The following is a 16896-nucleotide window of genomic DNA, read 5'->3' as shown; positions in this document are numbered from 1 at the left end:
CAGCTTCATGGAGGGGGCCACTGGGGTTATATCTGGAAGGCTAAAGGGGAAGTTGTCAATGGAAGCCAGCAGAAGTTCCAGGCAGAAGAAATGCCACGTGCAAAGGCACAGAGGTGAGGGAGATGGGTCAGGAGAGGTAGGCAACAATCACATCACCAAAAGCCTCGCATTCTAGGCTAATTCCAGGGTGGATGGAAGGCGTCTTAGTAGGGAGAGCAGTGGCCTGGCCAGATCTGCATTTTGGAAAGATCACACTAGAGCTAGGTAGTGACTGGAGGCAGAAAGAACAAGGAAGACAATGAGATCAAAGACAGGACAGGGGACATCCCTGGAGGTCCAGTGGTTAAGACTTCACCTTTCAATGCAGGGGGTGCAGGTCTGATCCCCAGTCAGGGAGTTGAGATCCCACATGCCTAGGGGCCAAAAACTAAAACATAAAACAGAAGCAATGCTGTAACAAAAATTCAATAAAGACTTAAAAAAAAAAAGAAAGACACAACAGTTATTAGATACTAGCCCAGATGAAAGGGCAATCGGGACTACAGATAAGGAAACCCAAGTCAGACAGGGCCCGGCAACCTGTCTGAGGAGACACAGTGCATCACTGCCTGGGGAGTGGGGACTCAGGGGCAGAGAGGAGCAGAGCCCTCCACACAGGAAAGCTCTGCCCCTGACCATGGAGGTGGTGAGTCTCAAAGCCCTCCAGGAGCCTCTGCTGCAGCTCTGCTCTTGGCGCAGAATCAATCAGGTGAATATTAACCCTCCTCCTCAAACCAGATACAAAGCAAGAAACTAAGAACGGCAAGGGGGGTGGGCGGGGGGATGCACATTGTATCTCAGCTGGAGAGATCCTAGTGGAGCCAGTGGAGCACAGCGCTGGGAAGGAGGAAGGCAGGAACAAAGGAAAGGCACCCAGAGGGTTTTAGGTGATGCTTCAAAGAAAGCCTAGCCCAGGAATGTGGGGTAGGGTCTGCTGGCACAAGGTCAGAGACAGGGGGCTTTGTTTGTGTGAGCCTTTAAACCCCCTTCTGGGAAGAGCTCAGACGGTAAGGAATCGCCTGCAATGCAGGAGACCTGGGTTCAATCCCTGGGTTGGGAAGATCCCCTGGAGGAGGGCATGGCAACCCACTCCAGTATTCCTGCCTGGAGAATCCCATGGACAGAGCAGCCTGGCGGGCTACAGTCCATGGGGTTGCAGAGTCAGACACGACTGAGTGACTAAGCACAACTGGGAATAGGGCTCCCTTTTCTAGAGACCTACGCCCCCTCCCCCTCCCCTGAGGTTCTCAAGGGGGCTGCCAATCACAGTGCCCCACCCCCTGCCTGGGGCCAATCAGAGTCCTTCCTTGGGGGTTTTTCTGATTGGAATTCAAGAGAAAGTTTCTTTCCCTCTGGGGGCAGAGTTGAGCGATTTGAGCTGGGAGAAGAAACTGGGGGCCCAGGGGAGTGAGGAAGTTTGCCTGAAAGAATGGCATTGACACTCAGAGCAGCTGGAAGGGATGGCAAATCTGGCCACAGCCTGACCTTGGCTCCCATCGCCCAAGACTGACCACCCGCCCACTGCCCGCAGTGCTGCAACTTCAACCAAAGTCCCCTTCCGCCTAAACTGGCTGGTACCAGGGCTCTTCTCCTTCTGGCCGCAAGTTCCAATGTAGCAGCTTACAAGCCATGGGGGATTTGGCCCCTCTCTGAGCCTTGATTTCCTAGTCTGTAAAATGGGGGAATCACAATACCCACCTTGAAGACTCAAGTGAGGTGGTACCTGAATGAACGCTTTGCGCCCAGAAGTGCTGGCGCTGCCAGAGGGGAGGGAAGCCCAGCTGCTGAGCAATCGCCTGGGGGGGAGGTGGTCCGCTCTCTCCTCTGACTGGGCCCACAGGTGGCAGGATTCAGAGGAGCCTGGGGGAGCCTGCACCACCAGGACCCCCAGTCCTCCAGCCGCTCCAGGAGGCCATCAGCTGTGGTACCCACCCCCACCCCAGTAGCCAGTCCCTTCTTCCTTCTCCCAATTCAGTCCCCTGACACACCTAATCCCTCCCTCTGACATGTCCACCCCAGAGAAGGTCAGCTCCCCAAGGGGCTGTGCCTGTGTCTCAGAGGCTCCCATGCTGTTAACTGAGCAGAAGATGTACCTGTGGCCTCTGCTCCCGTGGCTGCTTAACCACAGAAGAGCCAGATCAACACATCTCCACACTGATCCTATCTGGTCACTTCTAGATTCCTGGAACCGAGCAGTGTCCACTCACTCAGGCCTGTCAAGACTATGCCCTAGAAATTGCCCTCTGGCACCAAGCTGACCTGGCCCCTCCTCCCCACATCCACCTGAGCCCTGGAACCAGAGGCTCCCCCAGCACCCAGCTCCCTGACGTTTCCTGCAACCATGAAGGTTGGGTCCCTGCAAGTTGAGCTCAAGCTTCCATTCCTACTAGGAGAGTGTTGATGAAGATGCAGTCCCCGTCCTGCCTCTGACTGTGGCCTTGAGCAAGTCATTTCCCACCTCTGGCTTCATTTTCTTATCCACAAAATGCCGCCTGAAACCTTCCTGCAAAGTTGTGGTGAGGGGTCCAGGCCGAGGGCATGGAGCTCCTAACATGGTGCACAGCAGGAGACCAAGTACTGCAGGCAACAGCTAATACTTAAACAGCTAATGTACCAGGCACTTACTAAGCTCTTTATATCTGTTACATTGTTTCATTCTCATAACAACCCTATGAGGTAGGTACTGTCACCATCCCCATTTCACAGATGAGGAAACTGAGGTCACTAAGCTCTGCCTGGCCTCTGGGTCTCAGTGAAAGGCAGCCATGCCCATCACAGCCACTGAGGAAGTCTGGCTTCAAGGGGCCCCACCCTACATTCCCAATCTGCTTACCCTATACCCCAACAGGGGAAGGGATGTGTCCAGGGTCACCCAGAGAGTCAGGTGTAAAGATGAGGTCATAGCCCAGGCCACCCTCCCCTCCCAGATGGACCCCATCACAATGTGTTAAGACCAAGAGAAGTGAATCACAGAGACAGAGGAACAAAGCTGAGGGTCCCAGGGCTGGGCCTTCTCCTGGGGAAGCAAGCAGCTCAGAAGCAAAATCCACAGAGTGAAGTTTATTCCCAACAAAGTTCCCCTCCCCCCTCCCCAGCCAGGGACAGGGACAGACAGGCTGGGGGTGAAGATGGGGCTCCAGGAGCTGAGGGGCCTCTGAGAAACAGGGAAGAGCCCCGGCCCCCCGGGCACACCGTGTCTGGCTCCCCCAGCCTGGCCGAGTCCACTGTGCCTCCCTGCCCAGCCCTCGGGAGAGGGGAGGGGGCGCTGGCTCCTGGGTAGTTCCAAAGTGGAGTGTGAAAATAGAGAGATATATAATATTTATACGCAGTGGGCAGTCCGGCGTGGCACTCACACCTCCGTCTGGAAGTCGCCGTCCGGTGGTTCTGTGGGTTCCCAGGCTGTTGCCCGGTGCAGGGCCAGCCGCTCTCGGGGCTTGGGGGGCAGCGAGCCCAGCGTCATAGACTTGAAGGTGCTCCAGCTCTGATGTCGCCGCTGTTGGGATAAGCCGGGACGCTCCCCTGGACTGGGCTTCTCCTGTGGGTGGAGCAAAAAGGGCCGGTGGAGATGGGCCAAAACCCTCCCGCCCGTTGTACAGAAGAACCAACTGAAGAGGCCCAGGGAGAGGGCTGGTGATGTCCCACGTTACCACCAATCAAGTGAGGTTCAAATCCAGATCCACCGGTTCCAGAGCTGGGTTCCTGATCCCTGTGCTCAGAGCGGGCCCCTGAGACCATGTCTCCTGTCTGCCCATCCTCCTCAAGATCCTGGGGGAGCCCCCACCGATACCACCTCCCCCAAAACCCCAGACTGTTGCTTATGCCACAGGCAGGCCCTTGGTGAGGCAGGCTGAGGCTGGGGAGGAGGGCAGGGAGAAAATGAGTACCTCATGGGCCACCTCACCCCTACCCAGTCCGGGTACTTATGCTGGACACGCTCCATCTGGCTGCCCCACCCAGGGACACGCACAGACACACACACACCGCCCCCCACCGGCTTCTCCCTCTGCAACAGGGGACCATGGCTCAGAGTCTGACCGCAGGGGCCACTGTGCCCGGTCGGGCCCGCAGCTCTGGGCAGCGGCAGCCATAGGAGGAGCTCTCACCTTGGCCGTGGACTGGCTGCGGTAGCGGTCAAAAGTGTGGAACTTCTGGTTGAGCTCGTGGTAGAGTTCCGAGTGCCGTTTCCGGGTGTGCATCACCTTCTGGGAGCCACAGGGCGTCAGGAGAGGTGCTCCCCACGGGGCACTCAGCACCTGGGTCCCCACATCCCCCCGCCTGCTACTGGGCCCCCTCTGGGACAAGGCCTGGTTTGGTCTTCACCCCAGAGCTCTGGCCTTGGGCAGCGGAGGGACTGTCATGGGCTCATGCCGTGCACTGGCGCTTGGATTAATTTTAGGAGGGGACCCTCCACGGCCAGACACCCCCCCACCCCCCACACACACAATTCAACACACACGTGCACTGGAGCACTTACCTCAAAGTCCAGGTCTGAATACCGTAACTTCTTTCGCTGAGAAGGAGCAACCAGGAGGCAGTTAAGGAGAAGAGAACTTTTTAACCAAGTGCAGGGGCTTTAGAGACAGGAAGTCTGCTCCCTTGGGGTCTGTCCCCCTGCCTAGGCCCAGGAGTTAGGAATCCTTTAAAGGGTAGCCCTTGAGGTTGTGGAAATGGGGCAGAGGCATGAGAGATGAGGCACTGAAGTGCAATCCCACCCCAAGGGGTACACGCAGGCGGGCACACGAGTAGACGTGCACCCACACAGTGACCAGATGCCACAGTGCAGACTTCCAACGAGGCAGGGACACAGATCCCCAGGCCAGACCACAGGGCAGACCCTCCTTCTTCTGTGCCCCAGAGGCAATCCCTGTCCTGACCCACTTCGTCCCATCCTCTCTGACACCAACAGGCTCCCCTCTCCCTGGAAACCTCCATCCCACTGCAGATACAGGACTCAGCATCACAGAAGCCTTCCTTCGATTGCAATTTGTCCCTTTTTTCTGCCAAACTCGGCCCTGCCTCCGTCCCTCATGCCTCTCCCGACTCTCACTTGCCCAAGACCACCTTCAAGGCCCCGGTGGCCTACTCTGCGTCCAGTGCCACTCAAGAAGTCCTCAGCGTCTCAGAATGTCAGCATGGGAGCACTCATGAGACCAAGACCAACCTTCCCATGTTATACCAGGGAAACAGGTCCAGGGAGAAGGGACTTGCCCACAAGTCCTCAAGAATGTGGCTAAAATCACCATCTAGATTTCCCCAGTCCCAGGCCTGCACACATACTCACCACCACTGCAGTTGGTGACACTCTCTCCTGGTCCTTCCACCTCCCTGCCTGCTCTTTCTCAGCCACCCACCCTGACTTCTCCAACTCTAGGCCCCGATACTCTGCCCTGGACTCTCCCCAGTCCTTCACCATGCACGTGCGTGTCCTCCCCATTTCTGGTCACACTGCACTTTCAGAGGCCGTGGGACTCCTTCTCCTTGCTCCCTCATGTCCACAGACACCACGCACACAGCTGCGCCCAATGGAATAAACTCTAACTTCCCCCGCCCCAAACGCACTCCTCCGCCCCCGCCCCATCGCAGTTGCCCACACCAGAATTCTGGACGTCATTCCTGACCCCTTAAGGCTCTGCCACGTTTATTGCTACCTCCCACACAAGGAGCCCAGTGCTGGCCCCTCCTCAGGGGCCCAAGCATGGGCAGGTGTCCACAGAACAAAACCTGCCATGATGCTGAGCACTCCCCTCCCCACTGCCCGTGTCGAGAGTTTTCTGTCTTTGTGACGCCTTCCTGTTTCTGCCATCTGCGGCAGGAGCAGGCACCAAATGTTCAAGAAACGTTTTGGGAGGAAAAACTAAACTTGCGAACCTTCTAGCTGTTAACTTAGTTTTCTCCATAGGGAGGATGGGGAGCCAGTTTCTGGGGCCCAAACATGAGCAGCCAACAGTGCCCAAGCAGTGACTCCTGCCCCTTCCCTCATCCACACCTTCCTCATCCTGCCAATGAAAGTTCTAGAATGTTCTAGAGTTCTACAGTGGGTCACTATCAACTGCTTGTTGCCAGTGATTCCCTGCAGGGAGTGGGCCTGAGGGAGCCAGACAGAAGGCAGGGCAGCCACAGAAAACACATAGGCATGGAAAGAGAGGGGCTTGTTTTCCCCGGGGGGGGGAAGAGCGAGGCAATTACCACAGGCCTGTGGGCAGTGCCTGAGGCTGATCTCAGGAACGGTAACAGTAGCACTCCTCAATTATCTAGCACTTTCTACCTGCTCCACACAGAGATAAATGTTTTATATCCATCAATTAGTCCTCGCAACTCTACCAAGAGGCTGCTACGTTATCCCCACTTTACAAATGAGGAGACTGAGGCTCAGAGAGATTAGAGTGAAGAGAGATTACGTGAGTCTCGGGGAGGGGAGACTGGGCACCAGATCTCATTGCTGATCCAGCAGCGCTCAGATCTGAACTCAGGGACTTGGAGGCCCAGGTTCTCGGCCCCTAGATACGGCTTCCCTAGCAATAAGGCACCAGGTCTGAGCCATGGGCCCCTTTAAGGAGGGCCCACCCTGACCAGTTCACCCCAAAACGGGCACTCAAGCAAATGTGAGCACCTTCGAGAAGGGCACCCTCAGCGTGTGGAGACCAGGCCCATCTGAGGAGCTCACAGGAGCCAGGATTCCCTTGGAGCCGCCGTGGGCATCAACGGAGGAGAAGCCCACAGCACGTATACTTCCTGGGACTTTGTATGAGGAGGCTGCCAGCTGTCCCTTCCCGGCTGCTGCCAAACAGTGACGGGAGCCCTAGGGCAGGCCTCTGACCCCCAGCCCCAGGCCCGGCAGCTCCTCACCTCCAGGGAGCCCAGCTTCATGGTGGAGCCAGGCACAGTTCGGGGCATGGTCCGGCTGCGCTCCCCCGGCTCTGGCACCTGGCGGGCGCTGGGTGTTGGCGGCGGTGGTTGGAAGGTCATCCCGTAGGGGTTCTGTAGAGACCCATAGGCAGGGCCCAGCCCCAGGCCCGAGTGTTCCACAGACAGGAAGCTGGGGTAGGCTTCGGTGTGGCCCAGGGACTTGGAGGCCCGCCGGGGGGTGCCCTCAGGCCGGGCCCGCGGGGGATCCTCGCCACCTCCGCCCCCGCCGCCAGGCTGCAGACTCAGAGTCCTCCGGGGCAGCACCATGTAGTCCCCCTCGGAGCCCGGCTCGGCCGGCCGCAGCCACGTGAGGTCCAGCTGCCGCAGGCCGCCCTCTCCACACATGTACACGGGGTTGGCCTCCTGCGGGGGCGGTGGCTCCCCCAGCCCTGGTGAGGCTGCCATGGGCACCAGGATGTTGCCAGGCAGTGGTGAGAAGCTGAGGCTGCCCTCGGGGCCCACGAGGCAGGACTTGGGCTCCTCATCCTCGTCCAGAGACAAGCGGGACAGCGTGCCCGTGATGGTGGATGGGTTGCAAGTGTTGACCTCCTTGAACAGCACTGGGGGCAGGAGCAGAGAGAAGTCAGTCCGGGGGAGCAGGAGCCCCCAGATGTCTCCTTGCCCAGGCTGGGCAGGTACCAAGGCCCTGAGCTTGGACGCTAGGGGCAACTGAGTCCCGGAGTGACGGCTGGGTGATTAACACGGGGATTAAGACGGTGACTATCCCCGAAGTCCACAGCCAGGCAAAGCAAGGAATGAAGCCAAGGCCCCTGCCCCCACGGTGCCCAGGTGCAGGTCCTGACCTCCGACCCCAGAGCCCCAAGGCTGTCAAAAGGGCCGTGTTCCTCCCTGCTCCTTGGGCAGCTCCGCCCTAGGTGACAAAACTTGGAGATTCTGATAAGAATCATGGAAATGACACAATAATATAACAGCCACTTGGTGCTGAGCACCCTGCTAGGCATTTGGTCCCCTAATTGATTTAAGGCTCCTATCCACCCTAGAGAAGAGATTTCTCTCCTTTATAAGTGAGGCTCCAGGAGTAAGCTGTCCACTCAAAGTCATACAGTGGGTGGTATTCACAGCCTTGACTCCAGCTCAGGGCTGCCTGACTCAAAAGCTGGACCCCACAGCCAGAATCCACTGGAGCATCCCATGGTAGGGCTGGGGGGCCCCCTGTTCATCCCCATATCTGGGGCCATTCTCAGCGCTGCCCTGGCACACTCACCAGTCTGACAAGCCAGATCCACATCTTTTTCAAAGTCTGACTATAGGCAGAGAGGGAGAGAGCAGACAGGCAGAGAGAGGATCCATGTATCAGGGTGGGAGGGAACTCAGGCCCCTCCCTACCCAGCCAGACGGTCTGCCCATGGCACATTGCCCAACAGAGCAGAGGGGCCCCCGGTGTGGTCTCCTCCAGCCCCACCCAAGAGCGGGGGATATCTGAAGGGGGGACTTGCCCAAGGCCACTCAGCTCTTAGCGGCTGAGCCAGAATCAAACCTGATCTCTGTACCCAGAAAGATGGGGACAGAGCAGAGTGAAGGGGAAGGTGAGGGGTCTAGGGCAGGGGGCACTCAGAACTGACCTGTGCCCTGCCTGGGCCTCCTCACTCACCAGGATCTGCAGCTGCCCGTTCTTACATGAGTCGGGGGAGTCTTCACTCTCATCAGCCCGACACACACCCATCTGGCACTTCACCACGTCCTGGACCTGGGGACAGCAGGTGCCTGCTGGGCCTGAGGCCACCACAGGGCCCCTTGGCTACAGTGAGCTGTGCCTTCCACCCCAGGCACCCAGATGGGCATGGAAGCAAAGCAGCGTATCCAGCCTAGGGGGGTGGGTAGAAGGAGCCCCAGGGGGGCCAAGGCTGCCCAGGTTATCAGCTTCCACACCAAGAGCTGCGCAAATGGGGGCCTGGCCAGGGCCTTAATCCTCCCCAGCTGTGCTCGTCTGCACCATAGGGAGTGGCAAGGGACCAGCGTGGTCACGGGCAGGGGTGGATGTGGCCAGGGAGAGGCCCAGCCCACCTCTCGGCGCAGGAAGCAGTGGACGGCCGTGATGACAAAGCCCTGAGCAGAGTTGAAGACCGCGAACAGGGCCTGGAAGAGGACGGAGCGGCGGTCTGTCATGGCCAGGACGGCAGACATCCAGGTGAGCGCCAGCAGGGGCAGCACCACGCAGGAGCTCCAGAGTGAGGCCCTGAGGACGAGGCAGTTGGTCCGTCGGGGACCTTCCCAGGGACCAGGCTGGACTGAGCCTGGGCCTGCACTCAGCCTGGGGCCCTTGAGCTGCCCAAGACTGGCGGGGCCCCCAACGATACAACCCCAGTCATGTCCCCTGGCAGAGAGGGGCTGAGCAGCTGGGGGCAGAGAATCGGAACAAAGACAAAGAGCAGAAAACTGGGGGACCAGGAAGGAGGAGGGGACAGACACACTGACACGGGGACGGAGCCAGAGGCAGCATCAGGTGACAGACGGAGAGACTGGAGAGAACCAGTGGGACAGAGGGGGAGGGAGACAGGTACAGATGCTGTGAGTTTTAGCCCCAATTTGCACAAAATCACAGGCCTGGGCCGCATCCCCAGAGACTCTGGGAGGGGAGGAGAGGAAGAGGGACGAAGCGAGACAGACACGGTGAGAGCGGGGATGAGACGGGCAGAGACACACTGGAAGATTAAACGGCCGGAGAGGACGGAGGACATCACAGAGCACAAATATTCAGGGGAGATGAGGGGCCAGGGCGGCAGGGGCTCCTCTGCCTCCGTTTCCCAAGGAGGAGGTGCCAGGCTCTAGGGTGCCTGCTCAGAGCTGGGCAGAAAGACCATAGCTGGTGGGGGTGGAGGGGGTGGGGTACGGGGGTGGGAGGGGGAGGGCAGGGGTCAGGGCCAAACCCACATGTCCCCAGCCTCCTTGACAAAGGAGGGCAGAGAAAAAAGGCAGAGGGTCCCTGGCATCCGGGCACCAGTGTCAGCCTGCCCCCACCAGCAATAGTCGATGAGGGCACAGTGGGGGCAGCCTTGCCCTCCGTGCCACCCTGCCCACTCTGCCTCAAGAACACTGGGGTGGGAGAGGCAGGCAGGAGTGGGCATGGCTGTGGACAAGGCAGAGACATGGGCAGGGGGCCAAGACCTGTCCTAGGAAGAGTGGTCCAGGGTTGTTCACCCTGGCAGGGAGCAGGCACAGTGGCCTCTACAACCCCAGGGGGGGCAGAGCCAAGACTACAGAGAGGGCCTCATCACAGTCATGAGAGCTGCCATTGATTAACCACCAATGCTCTGCCAGGCCCTACACCGAATACTTTACATACATGAGTCACACTGTGGCCAAAACAACTCTAATAAAGAGGCATGGCGATTATTATCCCAATTTACAGATGAGAAAACTGGAGTGTGCCCAGCTGGGCAGAGGCAGAGCCAGAGCCAGGATGCAAACTCAACTTGGCTGCCTCTGAAGCCCAGGCTTTTGACTGTTAGTTCTGAGAGACTGGATCAGAGAAGCAGATGGCAGCCCAAGTGAGAGGGAGCTTTCTACTACATGGAGCTCCTGGAGATGGTCCCTGCCACCTCCACAGGCAGTGAGCTCCCTGACCCTGGAGGTGAGCAAGCCAGAGCTGGCCCTCACTGGTCAAGGGAGGGTTAGCTGCCTTTCTGGCCCTCAGTGGAAGGTTGGGCCTGAAACCCTTGTGAGTTCATTCATTCATTCTACTCTTGTGTGGCTGGGATTTTAAGAATCACAGCTGCCAGGGGACATCTCAGCCTAATGATTCCCTACCTCCAAGCTTCTCTGTCCTCCAACTGATTGTGAGAGTCAATGCCTCTGAAATTCTAAGTCTCAGATTCTATGACAGATGATAAGACTCTGATTCACTCATTCGAACATTCTTAGCTTCTGATTGTCTTATTCTAAGATTCTATCATTCTAATTCTAAGGTTCTTTGGGCTCAAAAATTCTGAGAGCCGAAGATTCTATGAGCCTCTGTAGGTTGGGGGTGTAAGGAGGAGGGTGTGGCTGTGCCTGAATAAAATGTAAGCCGGGGGTGGGGGGCAGGGGCGGGGAGCAACGTGGCGGGGGCACAGGACTCCAGCATATTCTGGAAGGCACAGACATTCATTCCCTGTGCCCCCTTTGCTATCACCCTTGAGAGTGGGAGGAGTTGGCAGGGCGCTGGGCTGAATCCCTCCTCCCCCCCCAACCACGAGCACTGCCCCCCATTCTTTTGCCCCTGCCCACCCCCCTTTCCCACGGGGGCACAACTAACATGGCGTTCCTGGCCGAGGCTGAGCTGAGCAGGGGGCTGGGGACCGCTCCACACGCTGAGCAGGGGAGGAGCAGGCTGGCCCAGGGGCACCGCTCCGACCTCGGGGGCGGCACAGACATGGGAGAAGGGGGGAGACACACAGGAAATGGGAGGAGATGGGGCGGTGTGAGCCCCGAGTGGGGTGGGAGGGGGAGGGCGGATGAGAGAGAGAGAGGTGGGTTAGGGTGGGCGAGGGGCTGCAGCTGAGCACACCGGGTGCCCACCTTGCCTGCACCCTTGATGCCCCAAGGCCAGGGAGCCCCAGTCGCATTATCAAGCCCTGAGTCTCCAAGGGTGGCTGCGGCCCGCCCTGCCTACAGCACTGCCCATGAGGCCACGGCACAGAGAACCCCCCTCCCCTTACCCGGCCCTCTGCTTCTTGGACTTGTCTGAGATGCCATCGCGAGCCATGAGCTTGTTGAAGACGATGATTCCGATGAGCATATTCACCTGGGGGCCCGGTGGAGTGGGAGTGGGGGAAGACAGGATCACCAGATGCCCTCCTGGAAGGGACACCCCCAGGCGGAGGAGGCAGACCCCCTGGGGCCACACGCCCGTCCCAAGACACTGCAGGGGCACATACCAGGACAATTACAGCTGCTGGGCCCACGAAGGCATAAAGCAGGCCACCCTCCAGAGAGAGCCAGCAGCTGGGGAAGGGGGAAACAGGGGGTATCAGATACCCAGGGAGGCTTGCCACCACCCTCAAACACCATCCCTCAGGACTCCCTGAGCTGCCAGGTCACATCACACATGGGGCCAGGACCCAGACGGGGTGAGAGTGAGCCACTGGCTCTTGCAGAGCCTCGGTCACCCCTCTAACAAAGGCTCTGGGGCTACCGCGGGGGTCAAACAGGGCTGATCCCTGAGTAAACGGTTCTGAGATCATCCAATCCCGGCCTTTTATAGTCAGGGAAACCGAGGCTCAGACATGGGACAACTGGCCCGAAGGCCCACAGCAGGCATGGGCCAGGATCGCAGTCTAAGAAGTCTGGAACCCTATCAGGCCCACAGACCCCCGCTGCCCACCCCGGGAGGCCCACGTACTAGCTGGATGTACCGTATCCTTTGGTGCGGGTAAAGCCGACGGACACGGCCACCACCAGGGCAGGCAGACCTGGGGGAGTGGGGGAGCCAGAGTGAGACGGCCGCCCATCCTCGGGGTCCTTCATCCTCCCAGACCCCCAGCCCAGCTGACCCCTGTGCCCAGATAGCAGGGCCGGGGCCACGTCTGGCACCAAAGAGCAGACCAGGGGCCAAAGCTGAAGCTCTCCAGCTGCCCTCGCCCCGAGGCCCAGGGACAGGGTCCAGCACGGGCCCTGCTCACCCCAGCCCAGGCAGAGGAAGCGCTTGCGGACGAGGCGGGTGCGCATCCGCCCGATGACAGCCAGGTAGGACTGCCAGGCCTCGGTGAGCACCCAGCAGAAGGACGACAGGAAGAAGAAGTGCAGGAAGGCGGCGGTCATGGTACACACACCCTGCGGGGAGACCAAAGGCAGGGAGCGGCCCTGAGCAGCCGCCAGGGTGGGAGGCGCTGGGCTTCCCACGCCCGCTGCTGCTGGGCGCTGCCACGGTCGCCCACCTGAGCTCCACCCCCCACAGAGCCCTGCCAGGCACCCCCGTCTTCCTGCACCCACACACAGCACGACACGGGCTCAGTGACACGCACACGGTGCTCGGCATCCAGGGGCGGGCGGGCGAGCGGGCGGGCTGCCCACGCACAGACGGGGCTGCCAGGGAGGGGGACAAACAGGAGGGCCTGCGACGTCACGGCCAGGTGGGTCACATGTCTGGCACCAGCAGGGCTGGCGACAGGTAGAGAGGGCCGTGGGGGCACAAGGGGGGCAGCCAGCACAGATCAGACGTGGGCAAGGGGTGCAAGAGGCTTCACTTGGGCTCCTTCCTGCCGGCAGACACCCCCAACACACGTGCACACACTCGCTCAGCTCACCTCCACGTTCGCAGATGTACACAGACATCTCTCCCTGGAACACACACACCCCCCTCTCCAACGCCCGCATGGATGCTCACACACACCAGCTCCCACTCGCACTCTCTCACAACCCCCGCTTGAGAGTCTACACACATCCAGCACTTCAGTTTCATACACACGCACGTGCGTGCCATCCCCCCCTTCACCCCGCTCTCACACCCCGGCACCCCTGTGAGCCTGCACCTGCCTTGCTCAGCACCCGCGACTGGCCCACAAGGATGAGGATGTTGGATGCCAGGATGGACAGGCAGAAGTTCAGCAAGATGATGGAGCGTTCAGATTTTATGAACCTGGGGGTGGGGTGGGGGGTACACAGTGGGCACAGAAAAGCTAGCAACCTGGGGTGGCCGGACACCTCCTTCCCCACCCCTACCCCCCACCATCCCACCTACCTCCAGAAGGCGGCGTAGATGGCAAGCAGGGTGAGCAGTGCCATGCAGGACACAGCACAGCCGATCACAAGGGGGACCGAGGGGGCGCCCGCCAGCTCCAGGGTCTGGGGAAGAGGGGCAGACAGTCCGATGGGTCACGGGGGTGGGGAGCAGCTGCAGGGGTGCCCTCGCCCTCCCCCACTTCCTGTCTAGGACAGACTGGCACCTCCATCTGTGTCACGTGTACACACAGAGGGGGCTCACTGCTGCCTTCACACGCGCACAGAGCAGACCCAGTCACATACGTAGACGCGTATTTATGCTGTCACCCACTCTTCCGCTCACAACCAGATGCACACGTGTGTGTACATGTAGGCAAATCACCCACTGCCATGTGTCATCATTGTGGGCACCATCCCGGGGGCACAGACTTCCTTGTGCCCTCCCACAAATATACCTACTCAGATGCTATGTAGGATCACCCAGGTCCCCCCCCTGCCACCACCACAGATGGCCCCTGGCACCCAGGAATCTCTTCTCCTGTCCATCCTGGGCACTTCCCTCCCACTCACCAGGTCCTTGGGCGGCTGGGCCAGCACGGCGAAGGTGGACAGGCGCTGGCACTGGCAGCGGGTGTGGGCTGCCTGTGTCTCCAGCGTCTGGCAGCTCTCGGTATCCCAGTCCCCTGAGCTGGCGTCTCTTGGGTCCAGGGAGAGGGGGAATGAGTCCCAGCCTGGCTCGGCAGTCCCACCCCCAGTGCCAGCCACTGCCCAAGAAGAGGTGAGACCCAGGGCAAGGCCACGTCCAAGAGGCAGGCAGCCAGAGCCCCGGGGTCTGCCCTTGATCCCTTAGGCCAAGGATGGTGCCCAGGAACCCGCCCTCTGGCCTTCCAGGTGGGACACCCCCACCCGAGGGGAGTCCTGCGGCTGCAGCCTTCCCTGCACTGAGCCCTGGCCCAACTCACGCTCTGGAGTAGTCCCAGCTGGCACAATGGGGATCCGTGGTGCCCTGGGGAGCAGAGGAACTGAGTCCAGTGCGGGGTGAGGTGCTCACCACCCCAACCACCACCCATCCTGCAGGGCAGGGCCCCACTGGTCAGAGGTTCAGCCCACGGTCAAGGGGACACCACCTCCCCATCAGACAGGCCTGCCCTTCCTGCATTACCCCAGGGTCCCCTGCCCAGGTCCCTACTCACATTGATGATGTAGGAAAGCTCCACTGTGATGAGGGGCTCAGCTAGTGGCTGGGTGGGAGGCCTCACGGTCACTGTCATCACCCTGGATGTGACAGCCAGCGGGGGCCTGGGGGACAGACGCTGAGGTCAGCTCCTGCCAGCAGGTATCCACACCTAGCTGGGAACCTGGAGGGTGCTTTGGACCAAAGGCAGGAGGCTACCATGGGGCCAAGGCTAGAGGAAGGCCTAGGGTTCAGTGGGGCCTAGGACTTTGAGTGAGGTCTAGAACCCGGTCCCACACCCCCTGGACCCCTCTGCAGCCTCTGGGAGCTGCAATGGACATCTCTGAGAAGCACCTGTGTCCCCAGCCAGGAAAAAGGTCCAAGAGGCTGCGGGAGGTTCCGGACGGATCCCCTGTGGCCATCGCAGGCTCAGCCCTCCTTCCTTACCTGGGCCTGCCAGGATCTACAGCAGACCCATCCACGTCCCTCCTCCCAGGGACTCACCTGGGTGGTGGCAGGATGAGGCCCAGGGTGCGGTAGAGCACAGCACCAATCACAAAGTAGGAGGAGGAATCCTCGGGGTCTGCCGGCAGGAGGCGCTGGTGGGAGTGGCCGGGGCCAGGGGGCACGGTTCCGGGGCCTCTCCCTCTGCCCAGGCTGCCCGCTGCCCCAGATGCGGCCGGCTTCCCTGGGGAGGAGAGGCTGAGCACCTCCTTGGGTAGGAAGAGGCGGTCCTCTGAGTACCGCACCCAGTCCTTCATGCCCCGGCGGCCCCGCATGGGGAACGTGATGTCGCTGGAAACAGCGGAGACAGGCTCTCGCTGAATGCTGATCACTGCCATGGACCGAGAGAGATAAGAGACGGAGAGAACCGTCATGGGGAAGAGACAGACGTGGGGGAGACAGAGCAGGAAGGCAGATGGAGACATCAAGGTTGGTACAGACACAGAGGTGGGGCGGACACATAGAGAAACAACAAAGAAATGGGGGAATGGGAAGAAAATATGGAGAGACAAAAAAGGAGTTAAATGAGGGAGGACAGGACCGGAGAACAGGAGAGTAAAACAGGAAGAGCCCTCGGAAACCATCCCCTCCCCTATGGCATCCTGCATTTGGCCCCGTCCAGCAGCCCCTCCCCGGCCTGCCTCTTTGTACCCAGGTTATCTGTGACAATCAGAGAGCTCTGGAAGGCCTTGAGAGCATCGCCCACCAGGTGAATGAAGTCTTCCACCACCCGGAGCAGGTGCACAGAGCCTGGGGACACCTGGGGACAGAAAGGGTGTAAGGGGCCGAGGTGGGAGTGAGCCACGGGGGAAGAAGCCTGGTAGCCCAGCCCCTCACCTGCTGAGCGTCATCCCACTTGTCCTTGTTCTCTGCATCTACCATGAAGCTCACCACCTGGAAGAAGCGCTGGGGAGACAGCAGTGGGGGTCAGGAGGTCACCACCCCAGGGACAGTAGCTTCCCCGCCACAGCCACACCTGCCACACCCCCTGCAGACTCAGCTACAGGGGCTTGGCCTCCCCCACTTCCAAAAGAGGGCTTCTGAACCTTCAGCCCCCCTTCCTCTTGACAGAGCAGTGATACCTGCACGTCATCAGCCGAGGGCACGTAGGTGGCTCTCTTGAAGGTGTCGGTGACGTTCCTCAGAATGTCCACGGAGAAGAGCAGGTCCCCGCTGTAGTAAGTGCGCCGGGCCAGGAGCTCCTGCAGGCTGCGCACCACCTGAGACATGCCCTCGCCCGCCAGCATGCGCTGCCCCTTGGCCAGGTGCTCCCGAAGCTGCAGGTGACAGGGGACCACTGTAACAGAAGCGTCAAGAGCCGGGACCAGCCCCTGGCCCGTCCCGCTCCAGTTCAGCCACCATGCGCATCCAGAGGGAGAAGGTCAGATAGAGATGCTCAAAGGAACTGCGGGGAGAGAGAATCTAAGGAAGAGACGTACAGAGAGAGAGTATCCCTAGAGACACTTAAAAAAAGACTGAAATAGAAGCAGCAAGAGAAGGAAGGAGCTCAGATGCACATATAAAAGATGATAAACACAGTCCAGGGACCTCCCCAGTGGAAAGGAGTCCACCCATGCTGAAGTGCGCTGTGCTCTCTCCCTTCTTAAACGCAG

General features: G+C 59.8%; 1 protein-coding gene across 11 annotated transcripts in view; it reads right to left on the bottom strand.

The window, feature by feature from the left end:
• Positions 1–3084: 3084 nt before the first annotated feature.
• Positions 3085–16896, bottom strand: part of ADGRB2 (adhesion G protein-coupled receptor B2) — a 36873-nt gene continuing 23061 nt past the window's right edge. For 5 of the 11 annotated variants that reach the window (XM_070774636.1, XM_070774661.1, XM_070774658.1 and 2 more), the window contains 21 exons: positions 16366–16560; positions 16121–16189; positions 15935–16043; positions 15284–15614; positions 14799–14904; positions 14568–14611; positions 14176–14302; positions 13625–13728; positions 13420–13522; positions 12567–12717; positions 12287–12356; positions 11823–11889; positions 11604–11689; positions 11201–11299; positions 8971–9142; positions 8558–8653; positions 8171–8210; positions 6886–7505; positions 4514–4549; positions 4143–4241; positions 3085–3574 (listed from right to left, as the gene is read on the bottom strand). In XM_070774636.1, coding sequence (XP_070630737.1) covers positions 3389–3574; positions 4143–4241; positions 4514–4549; positions 6886–7505; positions 8171–8210; positions 8558–8653; positions 8971–9142; positions 11201–11299; positions 11604–11689; positions 11823–11889; positions 12287–12356; positions 12567–12717; positions 13420–13522; positions 13625–13728; positions 14176–14302; positions 14568–14611; positions 14799–14904; positions 15284–15614; positions 15935–16043; positions 16121–16189; positions 16366–16560 — 2910 coding nt within the window. In that variant the 3' untranslated portion in view covers positions 3085–3388. Of the gene's footprint in view, positions 3575–4142; positions 4242–4513; positions 4550–6885; positions 7506–8170; positions 8211–8557; positions 8654–8970; positions 9143–11200; positions 11300–11603; positions 11690–11822; positions 11890–12286; positions 12357–12566; positions 12718–13419; positions 13523–13624; positions 13729–14175; positions 14303–14567; positions 14612–14798; positions 14905–15283; positions 15615–15934; positions 16044–16120; positions 16190–16365; positions 16561–16896 lie in introns of those variants that run through there. The other 6 variants (XM_070774656.1, XM_070774667.1, XM_070774653.1 and 3 more) reach the window with 5 other exon arrangements.

Source organism: Bos indicus, chromosome 2, assembly GCF_029378745.1.
Source record: "Bos indicus isolate NIAB-ARS_2022 breed Sahiwal x Tharparkar chromosome 2, NIAB-ARS_B.indTharparkar_mat_pri_1.0, whole genome shotgun sequence".
Lineage (NCBI taxonomy): Eukaryota > Metazoa > Chordata > Mammalia > Artiodactyla > Bovidae > Bos > Bos indicus.
This window is presented reverse-complemented; position numbering and strand designations above follow the sequence as displayed.